Source organism: Enhydra lutris, unplaced genomic scaffold, assembly GCF_002288905.1.
Source record: "Enhydra lutris kenyoni isolate GAN:26980312 unplaced genomic scaffold, ASM228890v2 scaffoldscaffold5, whole genome shotgun sequence".
Lineage (NCBI taxonomy): Eukaryota > Metazoa > Chordata > Mammalia > Carnivora > Mustelidae > Enhydra > Enhydra lutris.
Window position 1 is genome coordinate 7976200 of NW_019154089.1, and position 25950 is coordinate 8002149.

The following is a 25950-nucleotide window of genomic DNA, read 5'->3' on the forward strand; positions in this document are numbered from 1 at the left end:
CAACATAGAGGCATCGGTCGTTAAAATCCTCATAATCTTTTTTTTTTTTTTTTTTTTGGCAAAGCCTCATAATTTTTTATAATCCATTTTTATAATCTGTTAAATATAACCCCCGTGATAAGGTGATTAGCTTCAAAAGAATGAGTGTGGCTTGGTAAAACCCAATCATGGGAGACGTGACTACTGTTCAAGCAGAGAGGAGAGATCTAAAAATGCCCAGGTCTGGATGGGAAAAAATGACTTTGACCGGGGTTTCCGCTCCACAGAGCTCAGCCCCAAGCTGGGGCACTGGGCTAGCTGCTGAGGCCACACAGATAGGAATTTATCATCTGGCTACCCCAAGCCCACTGCGAGCAAGAGTTTTGTGTTCTTCATGTTCTTCATCTTTGCTTCCTGAGCCCTCACGCTTAGTTGACACTTAATAAAAGTTTTTATGTTTTAACTTCTTTATGATTATAAAAGTAATGCATTTTGTGGAACATTTGTGAAGTATGGAAAACTACAAAAAGGAACCTGAAACAGAAGTTATCCATCATCCCCCATCCAAACATACCTACTGTTAATACCTTGAGATCTTTTCTTCTAGTTGTTTTTTCAGATGTTTTATTTTTTTTAAGATTTTATTTATTTGACAGAAACCACAAATAGGCAGAGAGGCAGGCAGAGAGACAGAGAGAGAGGAGGAAGCAGGCTTCTCACTGAGCAGAGAGCCCAATGCGGGGCTCGATCCCAGGACCCCGGGATCATGACCCGAGCCGAAGGCAGAGGCCTTAACCCACTGAGCCACCTAGGCGTCCCTTTTTCAGATGTTTTAAACATAGTTTATTCAAGCATATGCTCCTTATTTAGTTAATACTATTATGTACTGTTTTTAATACTTGCATTATATCATAAATATTTTTATCATGTTATGAAAAATAATTCTTAGGAGCACCTGGCTAGCTCAGTTGGGAGAGCATGTGACTCTTGATCTCGGGGTCATGAGTTAAAGCCCCACAGTGCGTGTAGAGATTACTCAAAAAAAAAAACTTAAAAAGAAATTCTTAAATACCGTTTTTAAAGGCTGAATTGTATTCTTTCAGAAGAGCACACTATTATTTATTTATTTAACTATTTCCACACAGCTTTGTTTTTATTGTGGTAAAAAAAAACACATAACATTAAATTCTGCCATCTTACTCACTTGTAAGCATACAGTTCAACAGTATGACATATCATTCGGTAGTATTCACATTGCTATGCACAGATTTCTAGAACTTCTTCATCTTGTGAAACTGAAACCCATGAACCACACTAATTTTAAATACTTTATGTAGGTGGAATCATATAGTATTTGTCCTTTTGTGACTGGCTTATTGTACTCAGCCCAGCATTCTTGAGATATCCATGTTAGAGCATGCCACAGGATTTCCTTCTTTTTTAAGGCTCCATAATGTTGCATTGTACATGGACACAGCATTTTCTTTATCTATTCATCTGTTGATGAACATTTGGGTTGCTTCCAGCTCTTAGCTATTGTTAATAATGCTGTGATGAACATGAGTGTGCAAACAGCTCTTTGAGATACTGCTTTGAACTATTTTGGAAATACACCCAGAAGTGAGACTGCTGAATCATACTGTAGTTCTATTTTTAATTTTTTTGAGGGAACTCCATGCTGTTTTCCAGAGTTTCTGCACCATTTCACATACCCACCAAGAGTGCATAAGTATTCCAATTTCTCCACATCCTTGTCAACACTTGTTTTCTACTTTTCTTATAGCAGCCATCCTAATGGGTATGAGGCGGTGTCTTGTGCTTTTGGTTTGAGATTCTCATGATTAGTGATGTTGAGCATCATTTCATATGCTTGCTGACCATTTGTATATCTTCTCTGGAGAACTTCTTATTAAAATCTTTTGTCCATTTTTAAATCAGACTATTGGTGGAGTGCCTGGGTGACTCAGTCGGTTAAGCGTCTAACTCTTGATTTCAGCTCAGGTCATGTTCTCAGAATTGTGAGACTGAGCCCTGCATCAGGCTCTGTGCTGGGCATGAACCCTACTTAAGAATCTCTCTTTTGGGGCACTTGGGTGGCTTAGTGGGTTAAAGCCTCTGCTTCGGCTCAGGTCATGATCCCGGGGTTCTGGGATCGAGCCCCACATCAGGCTCTCTGCTCAGCGGGGAGTCTCCCTCTCTCTCTGCCTGCATCTATGCCTACTTGTGATCTCTGTCTGTCAAATAAATAAATAAAATCTTTAAAAAAAAAAGAATCTCTCTCTCCCTCTACCCCTCCTCCCTACCCCATGCCCCCTCCTGCTCCCACGTGCACACTGTCTCTCTCTCTTAAAAAAAAAAAGAAAGAAAGAAAGAAAAGGAAAAAGAAAAAATACCCAAGAGTTTTAAGGCCCTGGAAACACTGCCATTTTCTTTTCTAGAAAAAATAATCCAATTTGCATTCTCACCAGAGGAATATGAAAATTTATCTCATCATACTCTCATTATTACTGAATACCATTATTTTGTAATCTTTGCTAATGTGTTAACTGGAAAATGGCATCACATTTTCACACCAATTAGTATTCTTTTCTATTGCTTATGAAGCAGAATTTTTTTTTTCTTTTTTTTAAGTAGGCTCTGCGCCTGGCTTGGAGCCCAACATGGGGCTTGAACTTACAATCCGGAGATCAAGACCTGAGCTGAGACGAAGAATCAGACACTTGGGGCCCCTGAGTGGCTCAGTCACTTAAGCTTCTGATTCTTGCTTTCACTCAAGTCATGATCTCATGGGTCCTAAGATTGAACCTGCATCAGGCTCCATGCTCAGCAGGAAGTCTGCTTGAAGATTTTCTCCCTCTGTCCATCCCCTCACTTGCATGTACTCTCTCTAAAAAAAAAAGACTTGGACACTTAACCAGTGGAGCCACCCAGGGGACCCAGAACACTTTTTTGGTATGTTTATTGGCTAATCTTTTCTTGTTTGAAAACTAATAATTACTTTTGTCAATTTAACTATAATAATGATTGTAATAATATATTTATTCATTTTTTTAAAGATTTTATTTACTTATTTGACAGAGATCACAAGTAGGCAGAGAGGCAGGCAGAGAGAGAGGAGGAAGCAGGCTCCCTGCTGAGCAGAAAGCCCGATGTGGGGCTTGATCCCAGGACCCTGAGATCATGACCTGAGCCGAAGGCAGAGGCTTCAACCCACTGAGCCACCCAGGCACCCCTATTTATTCATTTAAAAAAAACATTTTATTTATTTATTTATTTGACAGAGAGAGAGGGAGAGCATGAGCAGGGAACAGCAAGCAGAGGGAGAGAGAGTGGGAGAAGCAGGCTCCTTGCTGAGCAGGGAGTCTGATGCGGGACCAGATCCCAGGACCCTGAAATCATGACCTGAGCTAAAGGCAGATGCTTAACGACTGAGCCCCCCAGGTACGCCTATTCATTCATTTTTAAACAAATATTTATCAAGTATCAAATATGTATATGTACCAAACACACTTCTAACTGCTGGGGATAGAATGTTAAGCTCCATGAGGAAGAAGGACATTAAAAAAAAAATGAAGAGGTAAATTAGGATGTTAGAGGGTAATAAAAACTATGGTGAAAAATGAACCAGGTACAGGTGAGTTTGGGACAGAAAGAACAAGATACAATTTAAAATTGGGTAGTCAGATAAGTATTTATCAAGCAGGTGACATTTGAGCAAAGACATAGGGTAGGGACACACAGAGCAGGACCCTATAATTGGTGAGCATATATAACTTGTCATCCAAACTGGGACATTTTTAGAGCGAAAGGTTTGGGGGGCTATTAATAATCACCCTAGGCCCATAGATAGATACTATGACTGTCTTGGGAAAACTGGGACATATGAACCTCCTATGTATAGACTGTCGAAAAGACTTTAACTTCTCAAAAACCTGATGGAAGTAGGACGAAACTCATGTAAATAAAAGCATGTGCCGTGAGACCATAAAGGGGGGGAAGAAGAGTACCTGAGATGGAAGCTCTTGGAAGGTTTTGAGTGGAAAAGTGACATGGTCTTGTTTAGATAACTCAGGCTGCTGTGCCGAGGACAGACTCAGGGCGGGCAGGAGCAGAATTAAGGAGGAAGGTCTGGTTCAGAAGCTAACAGAATCCAGGCAAGACACTAGATTCTAGAACATGCAATATGAGATTGGCTGCCAGTCTGAGTGCTATTCATAAGCCAGTGTGGGATGTTGCCTTGTAGATCTAACTTTAAAAGCAGTTTTTAAAAATCAGGAACGTATCTTGAATTTAATCAAATGATCTTTTGACATCTGTTCATCTACTTGGTCTTTGAGCTATCAAAGAGATAATCATCTGTGTACTTGTTGCCTTTATAAAAACATTTAAAAAAGTCATCTCTTACTATTTTAATGTACAAACAGTAAAAGGTAATTATCACATCCTTACTTCTTATATTTAGAAAAAGCTTTAAGAGCATTTTGTAAATAGGCATTTAAAAATTTTAATGTCAGATGAAATCTTTAAAAAAAAAAAAAAAGGGGGCGCCTGGGTGGCTCAGTGGGTTAAGCCGCTGCCTTCGGCTCAGGTCATGATCTCAGGGTTCTGGGATCGAGTCCCGCATCGGGCTCTCTGCTCGGCAGGAAGCCTGCTTCCTCCTCTCTCTCTGCCTGCTTGTGATCTCTGTCTGTCAAATAAATGGATGAAATCTTAAAAAAAAAAAAAAATTTTAATGTCTATGTATCAAACAAACATTTCCACCAAACTGGAGTTACAAAGTTTCTTAACTAAAAAATATTTATCAATGCTTGTTAAATGCAAGAAAACACTGTGCTAAACAGATCTATAGAGGATAAAAAGAGAAACAAGGTAGGGTTCCTAGCCCCCCAGAGGCTAAGAGGCTGTGGGGGCAATAAGACAAGAGTCCAGCTCAGTGAGGGTTAACAAGTACCTGAAGAGCTCAGAGGAGGGAACAGCTACGGCCGGTGGGGTGGGAAGAAAGTTTGAGAAGAGCTTCTTGGGAGGCAGCATGGCCTGCTCTCTGTGGGACAGGCTGCCCAGTGCTCAGCAAGGTAGGTGGAAAGCTGATCCAGACAGGCTGCATCATGGGGGAGATGAAAGCACTGGGTGGATGACAGAAGCTATGCTTCTGTCTCCAACGAGAAACATAAATTATTCTAGGATATTCTGGTGGATTTTAAAGTAACAGTCAAAAGGTAGGATCAGTGTGTCAGTAGGATATAAAATATGTGTTAGAAATATGGCAATAGAGAGAAAAAAAATTAGGGGTTAATCAGAAAAGTTCAAGGAACCTGAAATAATAAGGACTATTTATCAAAAATATTACATCCACGTTTCCTCTAAAAAATAGTTTGTGAAAATTTACTTTTGAGGATAATTGTTTTTCCGGAGCTGATGCCATCAAGCATCATATTAAAACCAGTGGCTACCTGTTTCTATGCACACAGCATAGTGCTGGGTATAGGAAAGGGGAACTTACCACTGTGCTGTGGTCACAGAGGCCACTTTCAATGAAAGCATGCCGCCCAGGTGTCCAGGAGTAATGTCCTGCTCTGTTGTCATCTCGGTGTGCCTAAAACATGCTAAGACAGAGACTGGACGTGTCTCTCCTGAGCTTATAACACACGACCCCAGCTTTCTTCTCCCCCGCTCACTTGTGGAACTGAAACCAGATGCAGCCCCGGCTGGGGAGACTAGCAGCTGTAGATGACACTTAGGAAGGAATCTATTAATGGAAAGAACTGTTTGAAAAGTCTCTCCGGATTGTTGGCTTGAAACAGCTCCCTTCCTGGGGGCCAGTAGCTCTTGGCTGCAGCGCAAACAAATGGTCTTTACCAACCTAACTGGTTTGTGGCTCTCCTGATTCTCTGTTTACTAGCAAAATACCTCTTCAGCCGCTCTAAAGAAACAGATGGTTTAAACACATGCTCAAAAAGATCACAGTGAATGCGGACCGGTGAGTTATAGCCTCTGAAACTGTAGCAGGGAACTGTCTGGGTTTCCTTCCTAAAGGCCAGTGGGTCATATGACCCAAGCTACTCGATCTCCTGTGGCATTTCACTTGCAAAACACTACTGTTACCTGCCATCAATTCCCTTCAAAGGACTGTACAAAATTTTCTGGATGGGAATACCACATCTAATCATTTAGTTACAGCAGTATATGAGTTTGCCTCAAACACGACTATAATTTTGAATGTGCTGTTTCAGTGATACACATACACACACACATACTGTTGTCACCTGATAGTTGTGTTAATACAATGACATTCTTTTTATTTGAATAGTATTTGTATGTTTGGAAATGAGTGTCAATATTTGTATGGATTTACCAGTCCTTGACCATAAGATTTTCAAAAAATCTTATGAACCCATTTCATCGAATTCACTAGGATGGTAGACTCTCTGGAAATGGTTTTTAAAACAAGGAGATTTTCTGGAAGAGTGGCCCAGAGTGTGCTCTATGACAAGTATTTCTCAACAGCAGAGTCATCTTAGTGTTCATCTTTAGGCTTGGTCCAGTTCCTTAGGAAAGGCTTTGGTTTCCTCACAGAGTCTGATGCATTTAGTTTTCAGGTCACCAAATGGGGTGGAGATCTTATCAGAACGACGTTATTAGAACTTTGGGATTTTCTTCCTTCTCCACTGAATCTCTTGGTTTTTTCCTAAACCTGAACCTGAAAATAAAATAAGGGTTAAAGAAAATTAAATATTCAAGATTCTCCTCTTTATAATGCCAGACTGACATTAAAAAACTTTTATCCAACACTGAAAAAAAATAAGAAATAAAGAAAAAAGAAAAACATTTATCCAGTCAATGAATATAACTCTAATAATAGCTCAGGAGTCTAGAGCTTGTATTCTCTAATTCTACAGTTTCCCCAAGGAAAGGATGGAATGGTAAACATGACTTCTCAGCATGCTAAAGTTAATGTTGAAATAGTTATATCATTAGAAGAAAACAACTTTTGGGGCACACTTTGTTATACATGTTCTGTCAGAGATCAGAATCATCCACTCATACATAGATTTATGTTCTTCTTGGCCAGGCACTAAAGACGTGTTATATTATAGAACTTCAAGATAGTCATATGAACTATTTCCATATAATAGATGTGAATCCCAAGGTTTAGTGAAAATTAAGTAATTTTCCCAAATTCATGCCCTAGATTTGGGATTTGAAGCCAGGCAGTTTCACTCTAGAATCTCAACTTCTATGAATCCACTCATCTTTAATTGTTTGCCAATCTGTGATACTGTAGAAAGATATTTGATTTTTGCCCCCAGTTCCTGACACAAAGCTCCTAAATCCTTTGTCATTTCCTGGGTGATAGGGGGCATAGGAGCATCTTGTGTTTTGTTCTAATTAGGCAACTCCTGGAGGGCCCCTTGATAACTTCAGGATGGAGGCTGGTTGCCAGAAAGATCAGGCCTTGATTAGAAGCCTGGAACTTTCAGCTCCACCTTCCAACCCCCAAGGAGGGGTGAGGGGCTAGAGGTTCGATTAGTTATGGATCATGCCAAGATGATAAAACCTCCATAAAACCCCCTGAACACTGAGGTTCGGAGAGCTTCTGAATTGGTGAACACATCCATGTGTGAGGACAGTGGTGTTCCCCAAATGCATGGGGACAGAAGCTCTTGCACTCTGGACCCTTCTGGACCTCACCCTTTGTACCTCTTCACTTGGCTGTTCATGTGCATTCTTTATAATAAACCTGAAATGGTAAGGAAACTGTTACCTGAGTTCTGTGAGTCATTCCGGCAAATTACTGAACTTGAGTGGAGAGAGGGGAGGTTGTGGAAACACCAGACTTCGCAACCAAGTTGGATAGAAGTGTGAATAACCTGGGGACCTGATATTTACCACTGGCATCTGAAGGGAGGGCAGTCTTGTGGGACTAAGCTCTAAAACCTGTGGATTCTGATGCAAACTGGTGGTTAGTGTTGGAATTGAATGATATTGTAGGACACCTAGTTGGTATCAGAAATGGTGGGTATCAGGAGGGAAAACTCTCATAAATCTCATAGGCCCCCCAAAAAGATACTAAATTGTTTCATTTCGTATTTCTTTATTAATGTGGACAAGTATTGTTTTTCATGTATATACCTGCCAATGAGATTTTTTTCTGTCAACCGTTGGTGACCTTTGCCAGTTTTCCTGCTGAGTTGTCTTTTTCCCACTGACTGCTGAGAGTTTCATGTATATTAGCTGTATAAACCCCATGTGTATATTGTGTGTTGTAAATATTCCCCCCCCCGGCTTTTTGACCTTTGTTTTTATTTACAGTTTCCTTTCTTGCTGTGCCAACAATTTCTAAAGTTTCATAATCAGTGGTAGCAATCTTTTCCTTTACGTCTCTTTGCTTTTCATATCATGTTCAGAAAGGCCTTCTCTGAGCAAAACATAACAAAAATATGTGTGTTTTCTTCTGGTACACTTATGATTTTACATTTTTAGGCCTCAATTTTTAAACACTCTGCAATTTATTGATGTATTATTCTGAAGGAGGATGTAAGTTTTTAATTTATCCAGCATGGCTAGCTGAATTCTCTAACACCCTTTACTGAATAATCTAATTTTCCTTACTGATTTCAAATTGCTACTTTTTAGCATAGACTGAGTTCTCATAGTTTCTTGGATTTAATTCTGAACTCTATACTATTCCAGTGAGTTCTATTCCTATACCCTTATCATATAGTTTTAATTATCTTTGCTTAGTAATATGCTTTATTATCTGATAGAGCTACTCTCTACTTTCTACTCTGCTTTTTCAGAAGCTTCCTGGCTATTATTGAAAGCTTATTCCTTCTGAGGGATTTTGCTACTAGTTTTTAAAGTTCCACTTACCCTTTCACTTTCTGCATCTGCTCTAAGGTCTCTGGTAGAGTCATTCCAAAACTTTCAGGGAAGAAAAGGGTGATGATTCCAATGAAGACAGTCAGGCTACCCATGACAATGTAGGGCAGAACTCTATTGTAAGCACCTGGAAGGCACAAGAACATCAATTGGATACAGGGATTCTCCAGATACTCCTGGGAATTGTTTTGTCATGGTGGCAAACAGTATTTGAGAGTACTCAAATCTGAACATTTTCAGAAGGAAAAAGGTATGCAAAAAATCACAGTTTCTTTTTGGCAGAAGCCATTGCCTCTGTGATTTCCATAATCATTTCCCTATGTGCTTTTGCAATATTATAAAGTCTTTCATGCCATTTGGCAATCTCTAAGCCACTATTGAACCATGAATGACAGATGTTCCATTGATGAAAGTCTTTGCCAACCAAGTTTTCCCTCTCAAGGTGGAAGTCATTGGAGATGGGGATGAGAGGACATCACGCAGGAGAAAGGACATCACAGGGACAGGTACAGGCCATGATGACTGGTGTGAACTTTGCTTTTGCCTGAACTGTGAAGTAGGCTGCAGTGGACAGCTAGGTCCAAAGAGCCATGAAACTCTTAAAAGAAAAAAAACCTAAGTAATATGTTTAATCCAATTTCAATCACTCAATGTCAGGCATAGTGAATGCACTATATACCTGGATTTGGTTTCTTTTTGCAACGTTTATGTGTCTTGGTTTTATAAGAACCATTCTCCACCTCTTCCTTATGTGGCGTTACTTGGACAGGAGAATAACAGATCCTCATCTTGCCTCCTTTCTGCAAACAGAGATTATAGAGGAACAACACACCCAAGAATTTTATTTGACGGATGTTGATCTGGAAGCTCCTCTGAGGTGTCTGTGTCACTAACAGGAATAGTTGTTGCAGAACAGAAAGCTGTCTCAGACTCCTCCCTTTCATCTGTACCAGTGGTCTGCCCTTAGACCAAGTGAGCATGGCTTGAAAGAAGAAGGAACGAAGGGAAAATGACACCATTCAATATTTTTTTCAAAGATTTTATTTATTCATTTGACAGACAGAGATCACAAGTAGGCAGAGAGGCAGGCAGAGAGAGAGGAAGGGAAGCAGGCTCCCTGCTGAGCTTAGAGCCCGTTGCGAGGCTCCATCCCAGGACCTGAGATCATGACCCGAGCCGAAGGCAGAGGCTTTAACCCACTGAACCACCCAGGTGTCCTGACACCATTCAATATTTTAATGTGCTTTCTTAGGGCTTGTTCAGGGCAGCAATGCAGAGTATGTTTAAGATAAGAAAATGTTTCACTTTCTCTGCAAAAATTAGGGTGTACCTTTCGTGAGAATTCAGATATAGTATTTGTCTGCATGCGTGTTTGAACCAGTAGGTAACCAATGGATGACTAGGAAGAATAGGAGGTGTATCAGCATCTCTCACCGTCAGAGTCCTTAATGAGGCTTAGGCTTGGAGTACGAGATCCTACATTCATTGAACAACCCACCAAAGCCCCCCTGTGGTGTTACTCCAGATTGCAAAATCTGACCATATAAAAACTAAAATTTCCTAAAATATCATAAAGTCAAAGTATATGATGAACTAAGAAAAATATTTACTACATATATGCAAAGGGCTAGTTTCTTTCAATTACAAAGAGCTCTCACAAATCAGGGGCGCCTGGGTGGCTCAGCCCTCGGTTAAATGTCTGACTCTTGATTTCGGTTTAGGTCATGATCTCATGGGTTTTAAGATAGAGCCCCGCATCGGACTCTGTGCTCAGTGGGGCTTCTGCTTGAAGATTCTCTCCCTCTGCCCCTCCGCCCCAACTCACGTGAGCATGTTCTCCTGTGCTCTGTCTCTCAAATAAATAAAGAAATCTTAAAAAAAAAAATTCAACCTTATTTATAATTGAATTAGAAATGAAAGCAATAATGATATCCATTTTTCAGGTAACAGATTACCAATGATTAAAAAATTGGGTCATCCCCATTGTTAGTGAGGATATGGAGAAATAGGCCCTCTCATATATTGATAGTTGGACTGTAAATTAGTACAATATTTAGAGGCCAGTTTGGCAATATCTATGAAAATTTTAATTTGCTCCAACAATCCATGAATCCAAGTGTATGTAATTAAATGAACAAAGGGTCTTAGGGGGATAGAGGAATGATTATTGCAGTGTTATGTGTGATAACAAAAACCAGGAAATAGCATAAATGTCTATCCATTGAGCCTAGTTAAACAAATTATGTATATACATACATTGGAAGAATATATACTAACTAAAAAGAAGGTAAAAGCTCTATACACTAATAAGGAAAGATATTCTGATACAATGTTATATTTAAAAAGTTGTGAAACAATATATATAATTTTGTTTATATGTTTAATTTTATTGTGTATATATATATGTTTTGCAAAACAAAATGTCTGCAGGGCTACTCACCAAAGTGTTAATATTAGCTACTTCTAGGGCTGCAGTCTGGGGAGCCGAGGGAGAAGAAGTGAAGTTGTACTTTTTCCAGTACTTTCTGTGCTGTTTGCATTTTTTCACAATGAAAAATCTATTCCTTTATATTTTTAAAAAAAGAACAAATTGACAAGATGCATCTCACCGAGGTAAACAAAGTAGGGAGCAATGATGCTGCCCACTCTGGAGGCCATGGATGTGACCCCCACGGCCATGTTCCTGACCGGGGTGGGGTAAAGCTCTGCGGTGAAGACATACAGCATGGAGAAAGCAGAGGTGATCCCGAACTTCCCTAACATCACCAGACCAATGGACAAGAAGTTGTAATCTGGAAAAGAGACCCCATGTAAAAAGAGGTGCTCCTAGAAGTAAGACTTTGTTAACTCAGTTGCTTTCATTGTCCTCTTTGCTTGTACAGCAATGTTTTTACAATGTAAAGATGTTCCCAGAGCACCTAGGTGACTCAGTCAGTTAAGCTTCCAACTTTGATTTCAGCTCAACTCATGTTCTCAAGATCGTGAGATCCAGCCCTATCCTGGGCTCTGCACCGAGTGTGCTTAAGATTAAGATTCTCTCTCTCCCTTTCTCTCTGCCCCTCTCTTTCCCCATGTCGCTCTCTTAAAAAAAAGGAGATATTCCCCAAGTAACACTTTGTCTTCAAATATCTTAATAATTGGACACAAACAAAGATGGAGAGTGACGGGTTGCTTTCTGTTCTGCTCTACTGCTTTTCAGTGCATTCAGTGACCTTTGCCTACTTTCATTTGTTACAGTAGTTTCATTGTAAGTTGTTAGCATGTTAATATAGTTAAGTTTAATCTTCAAAGAGAAAGGCCTATCCTTTCTAACCTGTTTATAATTATCAAAGAGATATATGTTTTATGTATAATACTAGGTTATTAATGATCTATTGACAACATTTTAATATGAGAAAGTCAGGCATAAGGAGAAAAAAGAAGCAAATGTCTTCGTGTGCTCTTCAACTGCTTAAGGATTACAGGCCCTAAAAATCACTGCCTTATACGGGAACTGGCAGTCCTACACACTGCAACGCTGGAAAATGCTCCTCAGGGAAGAGGTCTGAAAGTACCAAGGGAATGATGGACGGCATCAGGCTTCCTCTCAGGCAGTGATTTCTGATCCCTTAAGGCTGACTCCCATGTCAGGGGAGTTGTTGTGAACACAGGAAATGCCGTAGTTAGCTATTGCTTGTCCAGTTGACTTAAGAAGAGCTTATGATGTAAAGGCGACACAAACAGGGCACAGTGACTAATGATTAGTCTAGTCAAGGTGCAGCTCTTTTCCGTAAGCGGTTAATATTAGTTAACTTCTTACCTGCGGGTATGAACTGAATTAAAAGAAGCACACCTCCTCCCAAGAACAGTACGCCGGCGATGATATAACGCCGAGGCAGCCTTCGAAGCAGCAGCCAGGCTGTAATGTAAGCGGGAACCTCAATCAAGGCAGAAAGGAAACAGTTCAGGTAGGCATCTCCATGTAAATTAGGAGCGTTGAGAGACAGAGCAAAGTAACCCACTGAGGTTAGCATCCTGAAAGACAAAAGAAAAAAGGCAAAAATGCCAAGAGGATAGCCTGAACCACTCAATGATTCCATGATGGTCAAGAAGTTGTCCCGGTCTTTCTGTCCTACAAGTAGCCACTAGCCACATATGGCTATTTAAAAAGTATGTCAATTAAAATTAAATTAAATTAAAAATTCAGTTCTTTAGTCACACTGGCCACACTTCACCTGCTTCAGAGCCACCTGTGCCTACTGGTTACAACAATGGACAACTCAGATATAAAACATTTTCATTTTTGTGGCAAGTTCTCTTGGACAGCACTAGTCTAGATCTGCCAACATTCAACAACACCTACACTGGTCTAGTTAATTTCAAATTTCAGTATTTCCTGAACAGTTCGTACATCCTTGTTCCCTTACAACTATTATCTGAAAAAAGCGCATCAGTCACGTCAGTGAACACAAAATCCAGATTTATTCTTACCCAAAAGAAAAATGAGGACACATAGGTAATACTGTGGGATTCTCTTTTGGTGAATTCCAATCGATTTATTAAAACTCACTTTAGGGAAGAGAATGAAAGTCCCATGGAACATAGTACACACCGCACACCCTGTCATTACAGTTGACTTCCGCAGAACTGTAAAACTCTTCTGTGCAAAAACAACTGCACCTTGCAGACTCCTCTGTGCAGAAGTTTGCTTACTATTAACATGACTGACAAGCAGAGGATATCTGAAAAATGTTTTCAGGAACATTGTTACTCTGATGTCACCGTTCTGTTGACAGTATAGCTTCGGGAAGCAGGAGCTGAATTAGCCTCTCACTTTCAGGAACCAGTAACATAATTAGTATGAATCCCAATGACTTTAGGAGGGGAGGGACCCTTTCCCTGTGGCCCACAGTAAGCAGGCTTAAATGTCATGTTACTTTTTTACGTTCCCTGTGACTTTTTTTCAGCATCCAGTTCCATGAGTTGAATGGAGCCATTTCCAAATAACTTAGAATTCTAGAATTTCTGTTTTGTCTCAGGAAGACTCAACCCTTGCCCTGACGTTGCTGTGAATTAGAGAAAATCAGTTGTGTCCTTAGGTGTTGTGTGTCATATCCATAGATCATTTATTACTTACCACAGGAGCAAGGACATAATGGTTATTGTGGCAATATTCCGAGTCCTGAACAGGTCCAGAATGAGAACTTTCTGCTGACCAGGGAGTTTTAGTTCCTGTAGCTAAAATAATGTAAATCACTGTGAGATTAAGAGGTAATGAGGAGGTATCTTCAACCATTGGCATTGTGGGAAAGACCTGTTATGCCTGTAACGCTCCTTCACCTTGAATATGCTCAGAAGCCTGGAATTTGAGGGGAATAAGGGCATCTACATATAAGATGCTTATCCTAACTCTTTAAAATACTTGTGGCCCATTTTAGACTGAGCCTTTGAAATATGTAACATTGGCTTCACTGCCTCTTTATATAAAACCTGACTGCTAATAGCCTTTTCTTGACTCATGGTCACCACTGTGGTGACTCGAATCACATTGAGCTGTGATCCTTAGGACCTGTTGAGTGGACAGAGCCAAACAGCCCCAGCTCCCTTGAGGTCCATGTCTGCTTTTTGTATTTTTCTTGTTGTTGTGTCAGAGTCAGAAGAGATTTGGATTCACGGAGGGCCTTGGACAAGAGGTCTGAGCATCAGTTCACTTCTCCTTTAAAAAAGTATAAATAGGGGCACCTGGGTGGTTCAGTTGTTAAGCATCTGCCTTCGGCTCAGGTCATGATCCCAGGGTCCTGAAATCGAGCCCCCCATCAGGCTCCCTGCTCGGCGGGAAGCCTGCTTCTCCCTCTCCCACTCCCCTAGCTTGTGTTCCACTCCCCTAGCTTGTGTTCCCTCTCTTGCTGTGTCTCTCTCTGTCAAGTTAATAAATAAAATCTTTTTAAAAAAAAAAGATCTAATAATTGGGAGTTGAGAAGATTAAATGAGATCATATATATATATATATAAAGCTTAGCATAGTACTTGAACCATGATAGATGCCCAACTTTTTTTAACTATAATTATTACTATGACTGCACCATTGAGAAAAAGATGCTAACAATCTGGTTGGTGGCAGTTTCTCATTGCTGTCAATGGGCTTCCTTCCTCTACTTTTAATTTACTAAAGTTAACTTGCCATGTGATAGAAATCTAGATAACTAAGTTTGTTGGAGCTTGTAAAAAAAGTTACAAGGCTCTGAGGTGTGGAATCTCTTTAGGACATGAGGTATATGCAATAAGAGGCTTAGGAAGGAGTGTCTGCTGTGAAGGAGTAAGACTGCCAGACCTGCCTTTGTAGCAGGTGCTCCCCAGATATGAGCATCCTTCTTTCCAAGAATAACCAGACACTCCCACCTGCTGCTCACAGACATTTTACTTTTCTTCTTCTACACAGTTTGGAGTGAACAGCCCTAGAACATGCCCCTGGCAGCAAAACTCTATTATCACAACCAAAGTAAAGCCCCTGCATAAACTAGTAGGAACTAGAAGTCTTCATGGAGGAAGTGGTGCCATGCATGGATAGGACCTGTGCATCAGGCCCATGCTCACACTTGCTGCTTCCACAGGGCCCTTATGAAAATGCAGCTTGCCAGGTCCCACTCAGGGCGTGCTGACTCCGAATCCTCCCTGGGGCCCTGAAGCCTACAACTCTGTATTTTTAAAGCTACTTGGGTGATTTTCCCCACCCCCCACCTTGGGTGATTTTGATAACAGCCAGTTTTAGAAAACTCAGGACAAGAATAGTCTTATATCCAGGGCTTGTGCCTATATGGAGTCACCAAAATACCTTTGGACCAGACGCCATGAGCAGGCTGAAGGTACTTCAGAAAGAAAGCCAGGGAATCCCAAGATAGCTTTCCAACATGACACTATTCTGTATGTTTTTCTATCCACTGCCTCTAACATGAGTTAGGAAATGACATGCTGTTAAGTGCATGTCTTCTGGTACCAAGAGACCTAGTGAGATTTCTAGCTATGTGGTTGTGGGCAAATTCCTTAGCTTCCCTGTACCTCAGTGTCCACTCCTGGAAAAAGGACCCGGAGTATACCCACTAGCTCTGGCTTGTGTGAACATCAAAGAAACTAACACCATGCCTGACATCTGGTAGACTCTCTGTTGTCATTCCGAGCAGGCTGTATGTGCTGGCGTATACACCTTTGCCAGGAGGTGAGCAGCGGAGAGGAGCACAAGCTCCCTTTCCTTCAGCGGGCTCATCCATTTCAGGCTCCACGTGCCTCCCAACCTCCATAGAGTCCTGCTTTCTGGGGAGGCCAGACTTGAGTCTGTAGAGTTGAGTGTGGAGCAGGTGTACTGTCGCTGCAGCTGTCCCCATCTTCTTGGGGTATCCTGAAGAGTCCCCTGCCCTTCTCCTAGCAAGGAATGCACTGCCCCCCTCCTCTCCACTCATCTAAGCCCCCAGACCCTGGTTTGGACCTGCCTCTTCAGCCTGGAGTCCGTCTGCTGCCTTTCTCTGCTGCTACACAGCATCCCTACCTTGGATATTTAGCACTTCCTCCCGTTTATGTTTACATCTAATCCTCTTGACCACCTTAGCTACACGCTGTGCTCCTTAAGCATAGAAACTGTATCTAACTTTTCTTATTTTCTCTAGGGCCCACCCAGAGGGCGTGGACAGGGACACTGCAATTCCCCACTGTCAGCGAGTACGGCTGCTATCACAAAATATCATCTTTCCCTTGTGGCCTCCTGTTTTCAGGGGTGACCCCTTGAGCCTATGCCTTCACACCTTTAGGGTGTAGACAAGACGCAGCAAACCAAAGGCAAACACAGCTTCCTCAGCAGCTGCAGCATGATTCAGAGTACGGTGGGGACATCATGGATGGCATACCCCTCAACCACATTTTTCCCGCTTCATCTGGACATTGAGAAATCACTAGTATGTAACTGCACCAGTAGTATGGAGCAATACCAACATAAAGTTGGAGATAAAACTTGCCAAAGGGAAGGGGGACTAGTATTTAATCAACACATGTTGTAAACTAAGCAGTTTACATATATGATTGCATCTCATTCCCTCGCAGCCCTCTGAGGTAGGTTTCACGTCAGCACTTCATCATCACAGGGTCTTAAGGACTCACACAGAGCCTGGTGCACAGTGGGCACACGTCACATTCAATTAAATAAAAAATGCATTGCTGACTTTAAGAGGACACATCTGCAAATGCTTACCTCCATAGGATCAAAAATCACCCTTGGGGCAGCTATGTTGTTCATTTTTGCAGCTTTTTGGATGATACTTTCAGCCTCTGAAAATCTTCTCTGGGATATCAACCACCGGGGAGATTCGGGAATAAACCTGGAATAAATTTGTAATTGTTTATAATTTTTCACAATAGCGGGGTTTAATACTAGTCACCGTAAGTTGCCCCCAAGCAATTTTTATTTTGTCAGATTGTAGTATCTCTGAGTCACCAAATGAGGTTTTGGGAGACAATTTTTTTTTAAATGTCTAGAAACTTTTTATTACACAGAGTTTGCTTCTATTTTTTCCTAATTTTTCTATTTTTTCTATTAGTATTTCTTTTCTCATACTTATATTTATTTACATATTTTCTATTTTTACTTTTTGCTTCTCAGTATCTCTTAGCCATTCCTCTGCCAGCTCTTGTTTTCTTACCTATCGGTCAGTACTCAGTGATCTGAGAAAATACATCACATGTAGCTGACACAGAGGCCTCCTCTCATTAAAGGGGCTCCTCCAAAGCCTCACCAGGAATTAACCTCAGAGTAAAGCAAAACTTGTCAAATGGCCAAGCCTCAGCTCCCTTCCCTAGCCTACTAGCACATGGGTTAAAAAAGGAACCCAGTTTATGTCACTTTGGAACATGCCCTTAGTTGGTCCCTGTAGTAACTCTGATGATGTTAGGTCACTGACCTTCCGTAACTAGAGCTGCTCTATCCAGGAAAGCTTTCTGCAGGGCTCTGTAGCTGCATTGCCTTATATCGTAGCCAATAACCTCGTTCGGCTATTGAGCTGGTGTAACTGGTGTGAATGAGCAAAGGAATTTTTTTATTTTATTTACTTTTAATCAAAGAATGTGCATGTGGCTAGTGGCTACTGCTTTAGTGCAGAATTAGCGCTCTTGCTTTCCAGCCACTGTGTACTTCACACCTATATCCATGTATACCACACTTCTAATTCTGAGCCATGTCTTTCCTCCACTGGGTTGTTCTTAGAAATACCCTACTTTCTGCCCACAGGCTCTAACGGCCCTCACGGACCTCAAGTTCCTAATGTTTAGTTGGCTAGATATTGCAAAGCTTCCCCCATGCTGCATCTATAGGCTCCTTCCCCATCCCCTATACATAAACTCCATTCACGATTGTGGTCTGTTCTTGCCAAACCTTTTAAAGGGAACTTGAGATATAAAAATCCCCAAGCCACCTGCAGGGCTTACTCCCATTTCTAGCCCATGGTGCTCAGGGTGCCATGATTTCTACTTTGGCCATGGCTTTTGTGCTGGATGGAGAATCAAGTCTAGTTGATCATTGTAGAAGTTAGTGGAGCGCCAAACAAGGTTACTACAGGCTCTCTGTAGACTGAATTCAGATAGAGCAGGGGCAGGGCATTGCTGGAAAGTCTCTTACACTGAGCGGGCAGCAGGGAGCATGGCAGCCCAAAGCCAACCCCTCATGACCCCAGCCCACCTAGACTGATGAGCATGGCTTCAGGAAGTCCCACCCTCAAGAACGAGGTGTTCATAAGAAAGCTATTTTGTTTTTATAGGAAAATGCCAAGACTGTTGTTAAACTTTTAGGACAAGCACACGGCTTTGTAGTGCTGTCCCTGGGCTGCCCTCTGTCTGGGGCAGTTCTGTCCCTTGTACAGTGTGCCCACAGCTCAGAGCATTCACAAGCCAGGCCGGAAGGAAGAACTTTCCTTAGGGCAAGGGTAAGTCAGCTCCTCATGGGATGCACTGTCTTTGCTGTAAACCACAGGGGCTGACCTATCAGAGTTGTTCCTTGCGGCAATATTGGGACCCAAAGCAAAGGTCCAGGCCCTAGAAATTAAAATCTTTATTAACCTCTTATAGTCAGTCAGGGCCCTTTTATTTTTATTCTCTCTCTCTCTGATAGAATCACACAGTAATAAGGTTGGTTATAACATATTATAGAAGTACTGGTCTCTTGGGCCAAAATGACAGCTAGAGCCAGGGATCACAGATTCTTAACAACATTCATCTGTGGAGGCAGAAAATAACCTTTGAATAGTCTTGTCTTGTGTCTTGAGAGAAACTCTGTTCACGAACTTTGTTTACAACAAATTTAGTCAGCAGGAGAATTGTGGAAGGAGGGTCAGAAGATGTGACAAAGCTGATGTTGGTGATTATGATGATGATCATGATGGCTCTCATTCCAGAAAATTGCCCTGCTCTTATAAACCTGGGGTGCTTCCTTGGAGACAGAGCTGTGGAGTTAATGGCCTGTCCTTATTTACCATAAGGTTTCCTGACCCTCAGACTGGATTGCAAAGGAAACCTCCAAACCAGAGCAGTATCTAACATTTAACACACTGTCTCTCAAATTCCAGGCAACTGAGGGAAAAAGTGCTTTCTCCTCCCAGGCACATCCATGCCAAGAGTTTACACTGAATAACGATAGCAGTCTTAGACACGATAGAAAGACCGTAACTGGGAGTGGTCCAACCTGAGCTAACTGGTCCAACACGGCCAAAATGTGCCACCTGTCAACCTCTAAGGTTGCCTAACAGTTGCGGCAAGATAAAGGACCTTCTGACAAATTCCTAGGCTGTATACAAAGGACAGGACCATGAGGGCGAATCTAAACCATGAGTTTTTTAAAAATGGTCAAAGAGACTTGCATTGTTTGTTAAGTAGGTGGAGATCAAGCAGTTTGGTAAAACTTATCACTGTTGGGAGATTTGATATTGATATCATGAAACCAAAGCAAGAAGAATTAATGAGAGAGAGCAAGAGAGAAAGAGACCCACCAATAGAAGAAATCCCCTTTCCTCTTGCTTAAATATGGGAGGAAAAAAAACCCCAAAACAAACAAACAAACAAACAAACAAACAAAAAAAGAAATGGGGAATCCCCCAAAGAAAGTGCAGCTGGGACCTTATTCCATTACTCTAATCTCTTCTCTCACCTGAAAATTCCCATATAATCCCGTTGGGTGAAACTGGGGCCAGTATCTCCAAACTTGGTTAATCCCACACTGATGTGTCAAAATTGGGTGGCAGGATTGAGGAAGGAGAGAACATTTCTCTCATTAAATGAAAGTAATTCTCTCACCCTTCAGGACAAGCAGAGGGACACCTGGGTGGCTCAGTTGATTAAGTGCTTTGGGCTCAGGACATCATCCCAGGATTTGGGATAGAGTCCCAAATGGGGCTCTTTGCTCAGCCAGGAGCCTGCTTCTCCCTCTGTCTGCCACTCCCGCTGCCTGTGAGTGGTCTCTCTCTGACAAATAAATAAATGAAATATTTTTTTAAAAGACAAAGTAGATAAAGAGGCATATCCTAGATGTGAATCACCCCGTGATAGGAAAGTTTGAGGAAATTACATTAATTGAATCCATAAGGAGAAAGAGATTTCCTAGAGAGAGAAAAGTGTCCAAAGAGCAGCATGGGGCAGAGTTAGAAACAACAAACAAAACCCACCAGTGCCATCTCCACAAACAACATCAACTACCAACAGCAGACAAGAGTGGGGTGGGCCCCTGCAGGGATGGGCTTCCCGAGAACGGTGCTGGGTGGGACCGTGGAGAATCCGAGGATGGCAGCATGCAGGCCCGCCTGCAGAGAGGCAAACACGCCCTGGGCTTGGAAGCCTGGGGCCCGGCCAGCTCCATGGAGATGAAGGAGATGACGGAGCCCGCAAGAGCGTCAGCACCAGGTGCTGACTCCGGGCATGCTGGCCCGAGGCAGGGGGCTGTCTGGGACAGAGCCACACTCACCACCACAGCGGGAGGCACAGCACCCCGGGCACCGTCAGCGCCAGCAGCAGCATCCGCCAGTCTCTGATGAAGTAAGCAAACAGGGGCAGCAGCATGTAGCCAACTGCAAAAAATGTGCACACTCCTAACGTAGAGAATATAATACGAACTGACTTGCCAAGAATTTCAGTTCCTGTTCAAAACAAGGGAGGAGTATTAGCATTTTAGCTCACTTTAATATTTGCCGTTTTATATCATTACCTGGCAGTTAAAAGTTCAAACTACAGTTGCTGGGAAAAGGGAAAAGGCATTTGCCTTTGGGCCCAGAGGAGGTGAGATTAGGGTGAAGGAAAGTGGGAGGCAACCCAAGACTTGCCCCTTCAGAGAAGGATGAGTTTTCATGAGATTTTAAAGGAGCCACAGATTTATCTTTTACAGGCTGTCTCAATGCCCAGCCCCAAGAGGTCATCTCTTCTGAGGAGGCCCTGTTTCCAAAATAAATGCCCAGGGTGAGGAGCAGACAGGGTGTCCCGGGAGATGGTGGGGGCTCTTCCAAAGGGCTTTGTGAGGTCACCGTGCATGTAGCCTTTCCCAGGTTTCCCCACTATAAACAGACAGCCACGGGGTCTTGGGAAACAGTGGACAGTTCATAGTTAACAAAGTCGTGTTAGGATACCATTAGCAACCCTTGAGCCCTGAGAAATGATAACTGTGATCTAGCTGACCTGGGAGGTACACAGAGCAGCTGCCCCGCCCCAACCGCTCCGCAGACACCCGGAGCTGAATTCCCTGCAGCCTCATTGTACCCAGAGATCAGGCCCAGGCAGACACAGTCTATTCAGAACAAGGAAAGAAAGAAGGAGCTATTTTGCAGGCCCAGCAGGTGGCAGGCAGCCCTAGAGTTGGCCACACACCCAGAGAACTTCACAGAGCTTTCCCAGAACACCACAAAGGCCCAAGACTGCTTGGTGGTGTTGGGCCCTGTTTGGGCACAGGACACACAGGTGGCTGTTGGCTCTGGCTCTGCTCAGTGCCACGGGTCTTCCAAAGATAGTGCCCACCTCTTGGAGCTCCTGGTTGCAATGGGGGAGCCCAAGAATAAGCTCCTCTGTTGGCACAGAGCTCCAGGCCCTTTCCAGAACCTACTCTTGGTCTTCCGCCTCCCCCGCTCCCCTGACGGAGAGATCTGGCCAATGGCCAACAGCTCTGCTTTTTGTTTGAGATCAGCCCACCAGTACAGAAAAGTAGCCCAGGAAACACAGAACAGACCATTCAAAAGACCATTCAGTCTTGTCTTTCAGGAGGTATTTTCTCAGTTGTGTTTATATGCCCTGAGCACAGGCTAAGGAACTAAGGGCTAATTCCAGAGGAGCCGTTTGATTACTATAGTCCCTGGGTCCACTTATGCAAGATTTTTTTTTTCAATAAATACAGCATGGTATTATAAATGTGTTCTCTTCCTTATGATTTTTATAATAACATGTTCTTTTCTCTAGCTTATTTAATTTTGAGAATATAGTATATAATATATATAACATACAAAATATGTGTTCACTGACTCTATGTTATTGATGTAGGAACTAACGTTAGGGTTCGAAGCCGACAGCCAAGAAAAAATTCTTGAGATGTTTTTGGTGCAAAAAGGTGATTTTATTAAAGCATGGGACAGGACCCGTGGGCAGAAAGAGCTGCACCAGGGTCATGAGGAGTGGCCCATTGTATACTTTTAAGTTGTGAGGGGGTTGGGGATAGTGTAAGTCTCTAAGGAATTTAGAAACAAGGTTTCTAGGACATTGAAGGGCTAGCTATTGTTGGGAAAAGGTCATTTATTATCATCTAATAAAACCTTAGACATGAGACCCTTCAGATGTATATCAGTGGGCCATATGCTTGGAAAAGGGGGTGACTGCCAACACATATCTTAGGAGGTTTAGAGATAAAGGAAATTTCTAAAGGAGTTTTTATATAGTAAAGTAGACTTATAGGATCCTGGGCGGGGAAGGAAGGGGTCAAGCTGGAATTGTCTTTCACCCTCAGCAAAGTATTAACATCGAGGCAGCTGAGTCCCTAGAGGAATGTCCCTCTGCCTGTTTCAGGGACTTGTCAATGGGTTGCAGGCTGTAAGAAAATTTAATAATTTTCCTTCTGCCTTTGTTTCCACATCATCATCAGTAATTCTGATCATTCTGATCAATTCTGAGCAACAGTAGGCTATATTAGTAGTTAAGTTCAGGGGGAGTCAAAAGTAATATGTGGATTTACGACTGTGTGGGTGAAGGGTGGTCATTGCACCAACCCCCCATTGTTCATGGATCAATTATACCTGGCTAGTTTCCCATTCTCACCGCCTACTTGTTCCTTATCCCCAGCCCATTTCTTCTTCACTCATCATAAATGAGAGGTGTGCCTCAGTGGTTCCCTCTTGAACAGCCCATTTCTAAAACCCAGACTGACGGAAATGGCCAACAATGTGTGCTTCTCCTTTTCTGGACTGGAGGCAATAGACCTAACCCCTTAGGGCACTTTTCAGCCTCTCTGCTAATTTCCAAAGATGGGGCCTGACTTCTTTGAGGATCATGAGTTATTTCCAGATCTTTTCTTACCTCAGTAATGACCCTCCTACCACTCCAGAGGCAGACTCACCATGCCACGTTTCTAAACACTTTGGCTGTCATTATCATGACGTGGGAATGAATAGGGGGCACTTTGTTCCTAAGCAGAGTTTCAGAAGTGAAGCAGCAGGGGATCTGATTGCGGAAAAGAGCAAGGGACCAAGTGAGAATCTGGTAGAATCGTGAGGGCAGGGGAGCACCCCCCTGCTTCCTTGACCCTGGTAAGAGAAGAGAGAAGAGACACCACTGGATTCCTGGATAACCTCTGTCTCTAAGCTTGAGTCTCAGGCCAGAACAGAGTTGTTCTGACTTTGTACAGTGCCCATGGGGGACAGAACCTTTTAAATCTACCCTTCTGCCATTCCGGGGAGCAACACAGATGGTACGACCCCGAAGAGCACCTTGTCAACACGACTTCCTGCCCTCTGACCTTTAGACAACCACCCCTCCTGACACATGATCGTGGTCGTCGTCACCAGCGTCATCTTCCTAGCTAACATTTGTGTTTGAGCCGGTCCTAGACTGTTGACATACATCATCTCTTTGAAGCTTCACAATAATTATGTCAGAATTAAGATTGCTTCTGGGGCACCTGGGTGGCACAGCCATCTAAGCGTCTTACTCTTGGTTTTCAGCTCGGGTCATGATCTCAGGGTCGTGAGATGGAGCCCCACTTGGGGGCCCTCTCCCTCTGCTCCTCCCCTTTACTCGCTCTTTTGCTCTCTGCAAAATAAATAAATAAATCTTAAAAGAAAAAAAAAAAGAACTAATATTACACCTGTTTTACACATCATCAGCTGAGACTTAAAGAGTTGAAGCAAATTGCCTCAACTCACATAGCGGGAGTAGGTGGGGGCAGTAAGGATTTAAGCCTGATCTGTTTGAACTATGGATACCATCTAGAAAAAAAAATCACCAGGAGGCAAAGACCGGGCCTTACCAAGCAGTCCTTCAGCTGAGATGCCTAAAGGAGATGCTGATGGGAGATGGGGCACAACAGGCCCTCCTTTCAAGAAATGAGGATTTTCTGGGCTAGTCTTTGAACCAACTGATAGCCGACCAGCCCCCTGGTGAGGAGCGCTAGGGGAGGAGCCCAGATTCCTGCAAACCTTCCATGGCCTGCAGCTGTCCAACAGATGATAGCAGTGACTTCTGGCTCTGTTGGCTGGGGATACCTGTCCTGGGTTTGTTTGCCCCTTAGGGTTTTGTTCCTAGTAGGTCTTGGTCTGGTTGGGCCTCAGAGTGTCTCTTGGGAATGAACTCTATCATCTAAGCCTGACAGGCATGTCCTGATCAGGAGTGTTTGTCTATTGTCTGTCACTACCACCTCAATCCAAGTACTCTCTCTGAGATGGAGTGACTCAGAGAGGGCTAGAGTCACTCAACACAGAGATGTTGTAGAAAACATCAACATTGATCGAGGCCCTTCTCTGGTGGTCATCCCAGGAACCACTGGTTCCATTCCACAGCAAGGCAGGACGTGCATCTCCACGATGACCAACAGAGTCTTGCAGCAGACCCCACCAGACCCCAGCTCAAGAAATAAGAAGATGGTACAGTTGCCAGGACCCAGGGACCCGTGGGTTGTGAGTAGAAAGGCCATGTGCAGAGAGGCATCTGTAGAGAGCCTCCTCGACGGTCATTTGCTACTAGAGTGATTTTGATAAGTCCTACTTCATGGAGGTCTTTATTACGAGGACTGAGATACCATGTGTAAAGAGCCTAGTAGAGGATCTGACATGTGGCAGGTGCTCAGGAATAGCTAATTCTCTATCCTTGGTCCAATAGCTGAAATGTGCTGAATGACAGAGGAATGAAGAAAGTACAGTGCTTTTGATTGAAACACCCAGTGGAAGACAGTAGAACCTCTCTTTGCTCCCTGGAAATACTCAGGACTCTCTCCAAATTAACATTCCTCTACTCAGGCGTTCCTCTCTCCTCTCATGAACTTAGAGATCATTCTAGTTAAAGGTGACCCTTACTATCTTTGCATATATCCCAAAATGCCTTTCTTCACACAGTACAGTGCAAACAAGGGGTGCCAGCAAATTTCTACGTCCTCTTAATGTATTTATATCCCATCTCATTCCCTTGACGTCTTTGACGTACCTTATAATTCAAACACAATAAGGTAACAGTAGCATTAAAGTAAAATACAAAGAAAGACAAAAGTTCTGCCCTGGAGGAAAGAAAAAACTATGCAACTGATCCTCTTGAAAAACGTATGGCAGTTCCTTAAATGGTTAAACAAAATTAACATATGACCCGGCAACTCCACTCCTAGGTACATGTCCAAGAGACCTGAAAACACTTATCCAAAAAACACCTGTCCTCAAAAGTTGACAGTAACATTATTTTTGATAGCTAAAATGTAGGGACACCCCAGATGTCCATCAACTGATGTATGGATGAAGAAGATGAAGTAAATCCATTCAATTGAATAGTGGTTCACACTACAGTACAGCATGGACCATCAAGCGAAGGAAGTCAGTCACAAAGGCCACAGGTTGTATATTTCCACTTATCTGAAATGTC

General features: G+C 42.6%; 1 protein-coding gene across 2 annotated transcripts in view; it reads right to left on the reverse strand.

Moving 5' to 3' along the window:
- Positions 1–6249: 6249 nt before the first annotated feature.
- The window catches only part of LOC111141140 (solute carrier family 22 member 4), a 40192-nt gene continuing 20491 nt past the window's right edge, over positions 6250–25950 (reverse strand). Inside the window, exons 4-10 of one of the 2 annotated variants that reach the window (XM_022493488.1) lie at positions 20825–20996; positions 17075–17201; positions 13976–14076; positions 12659–12873; positions 11469–11651; positions 8851–8986; positions 6250–6676 (exon numbers count right to left, since the gene is read on the reverse strand). In XM_022493488.1, the coding sequence (XP_022349196.1) occupies positions 6601–6676; positions 8851–8986; positions 11469–11651; positions 12659–12873; positions 13976–14076; positions 17075–17201; positions 20825–20996 (1010 nt within the window). In that variant the 3' untranslated portion in view covers positions 6250–6600. The remainder of the gene's footprint in view (positions 6677–8850; positions 8987–11468; positions 11652–12658; positions 12874–13975; positions 14077–17074; positions 17202–20824; positions 20997–25950) is intronic. The other variant, XM_022493489.1, reaches the window with a different exon arrangement.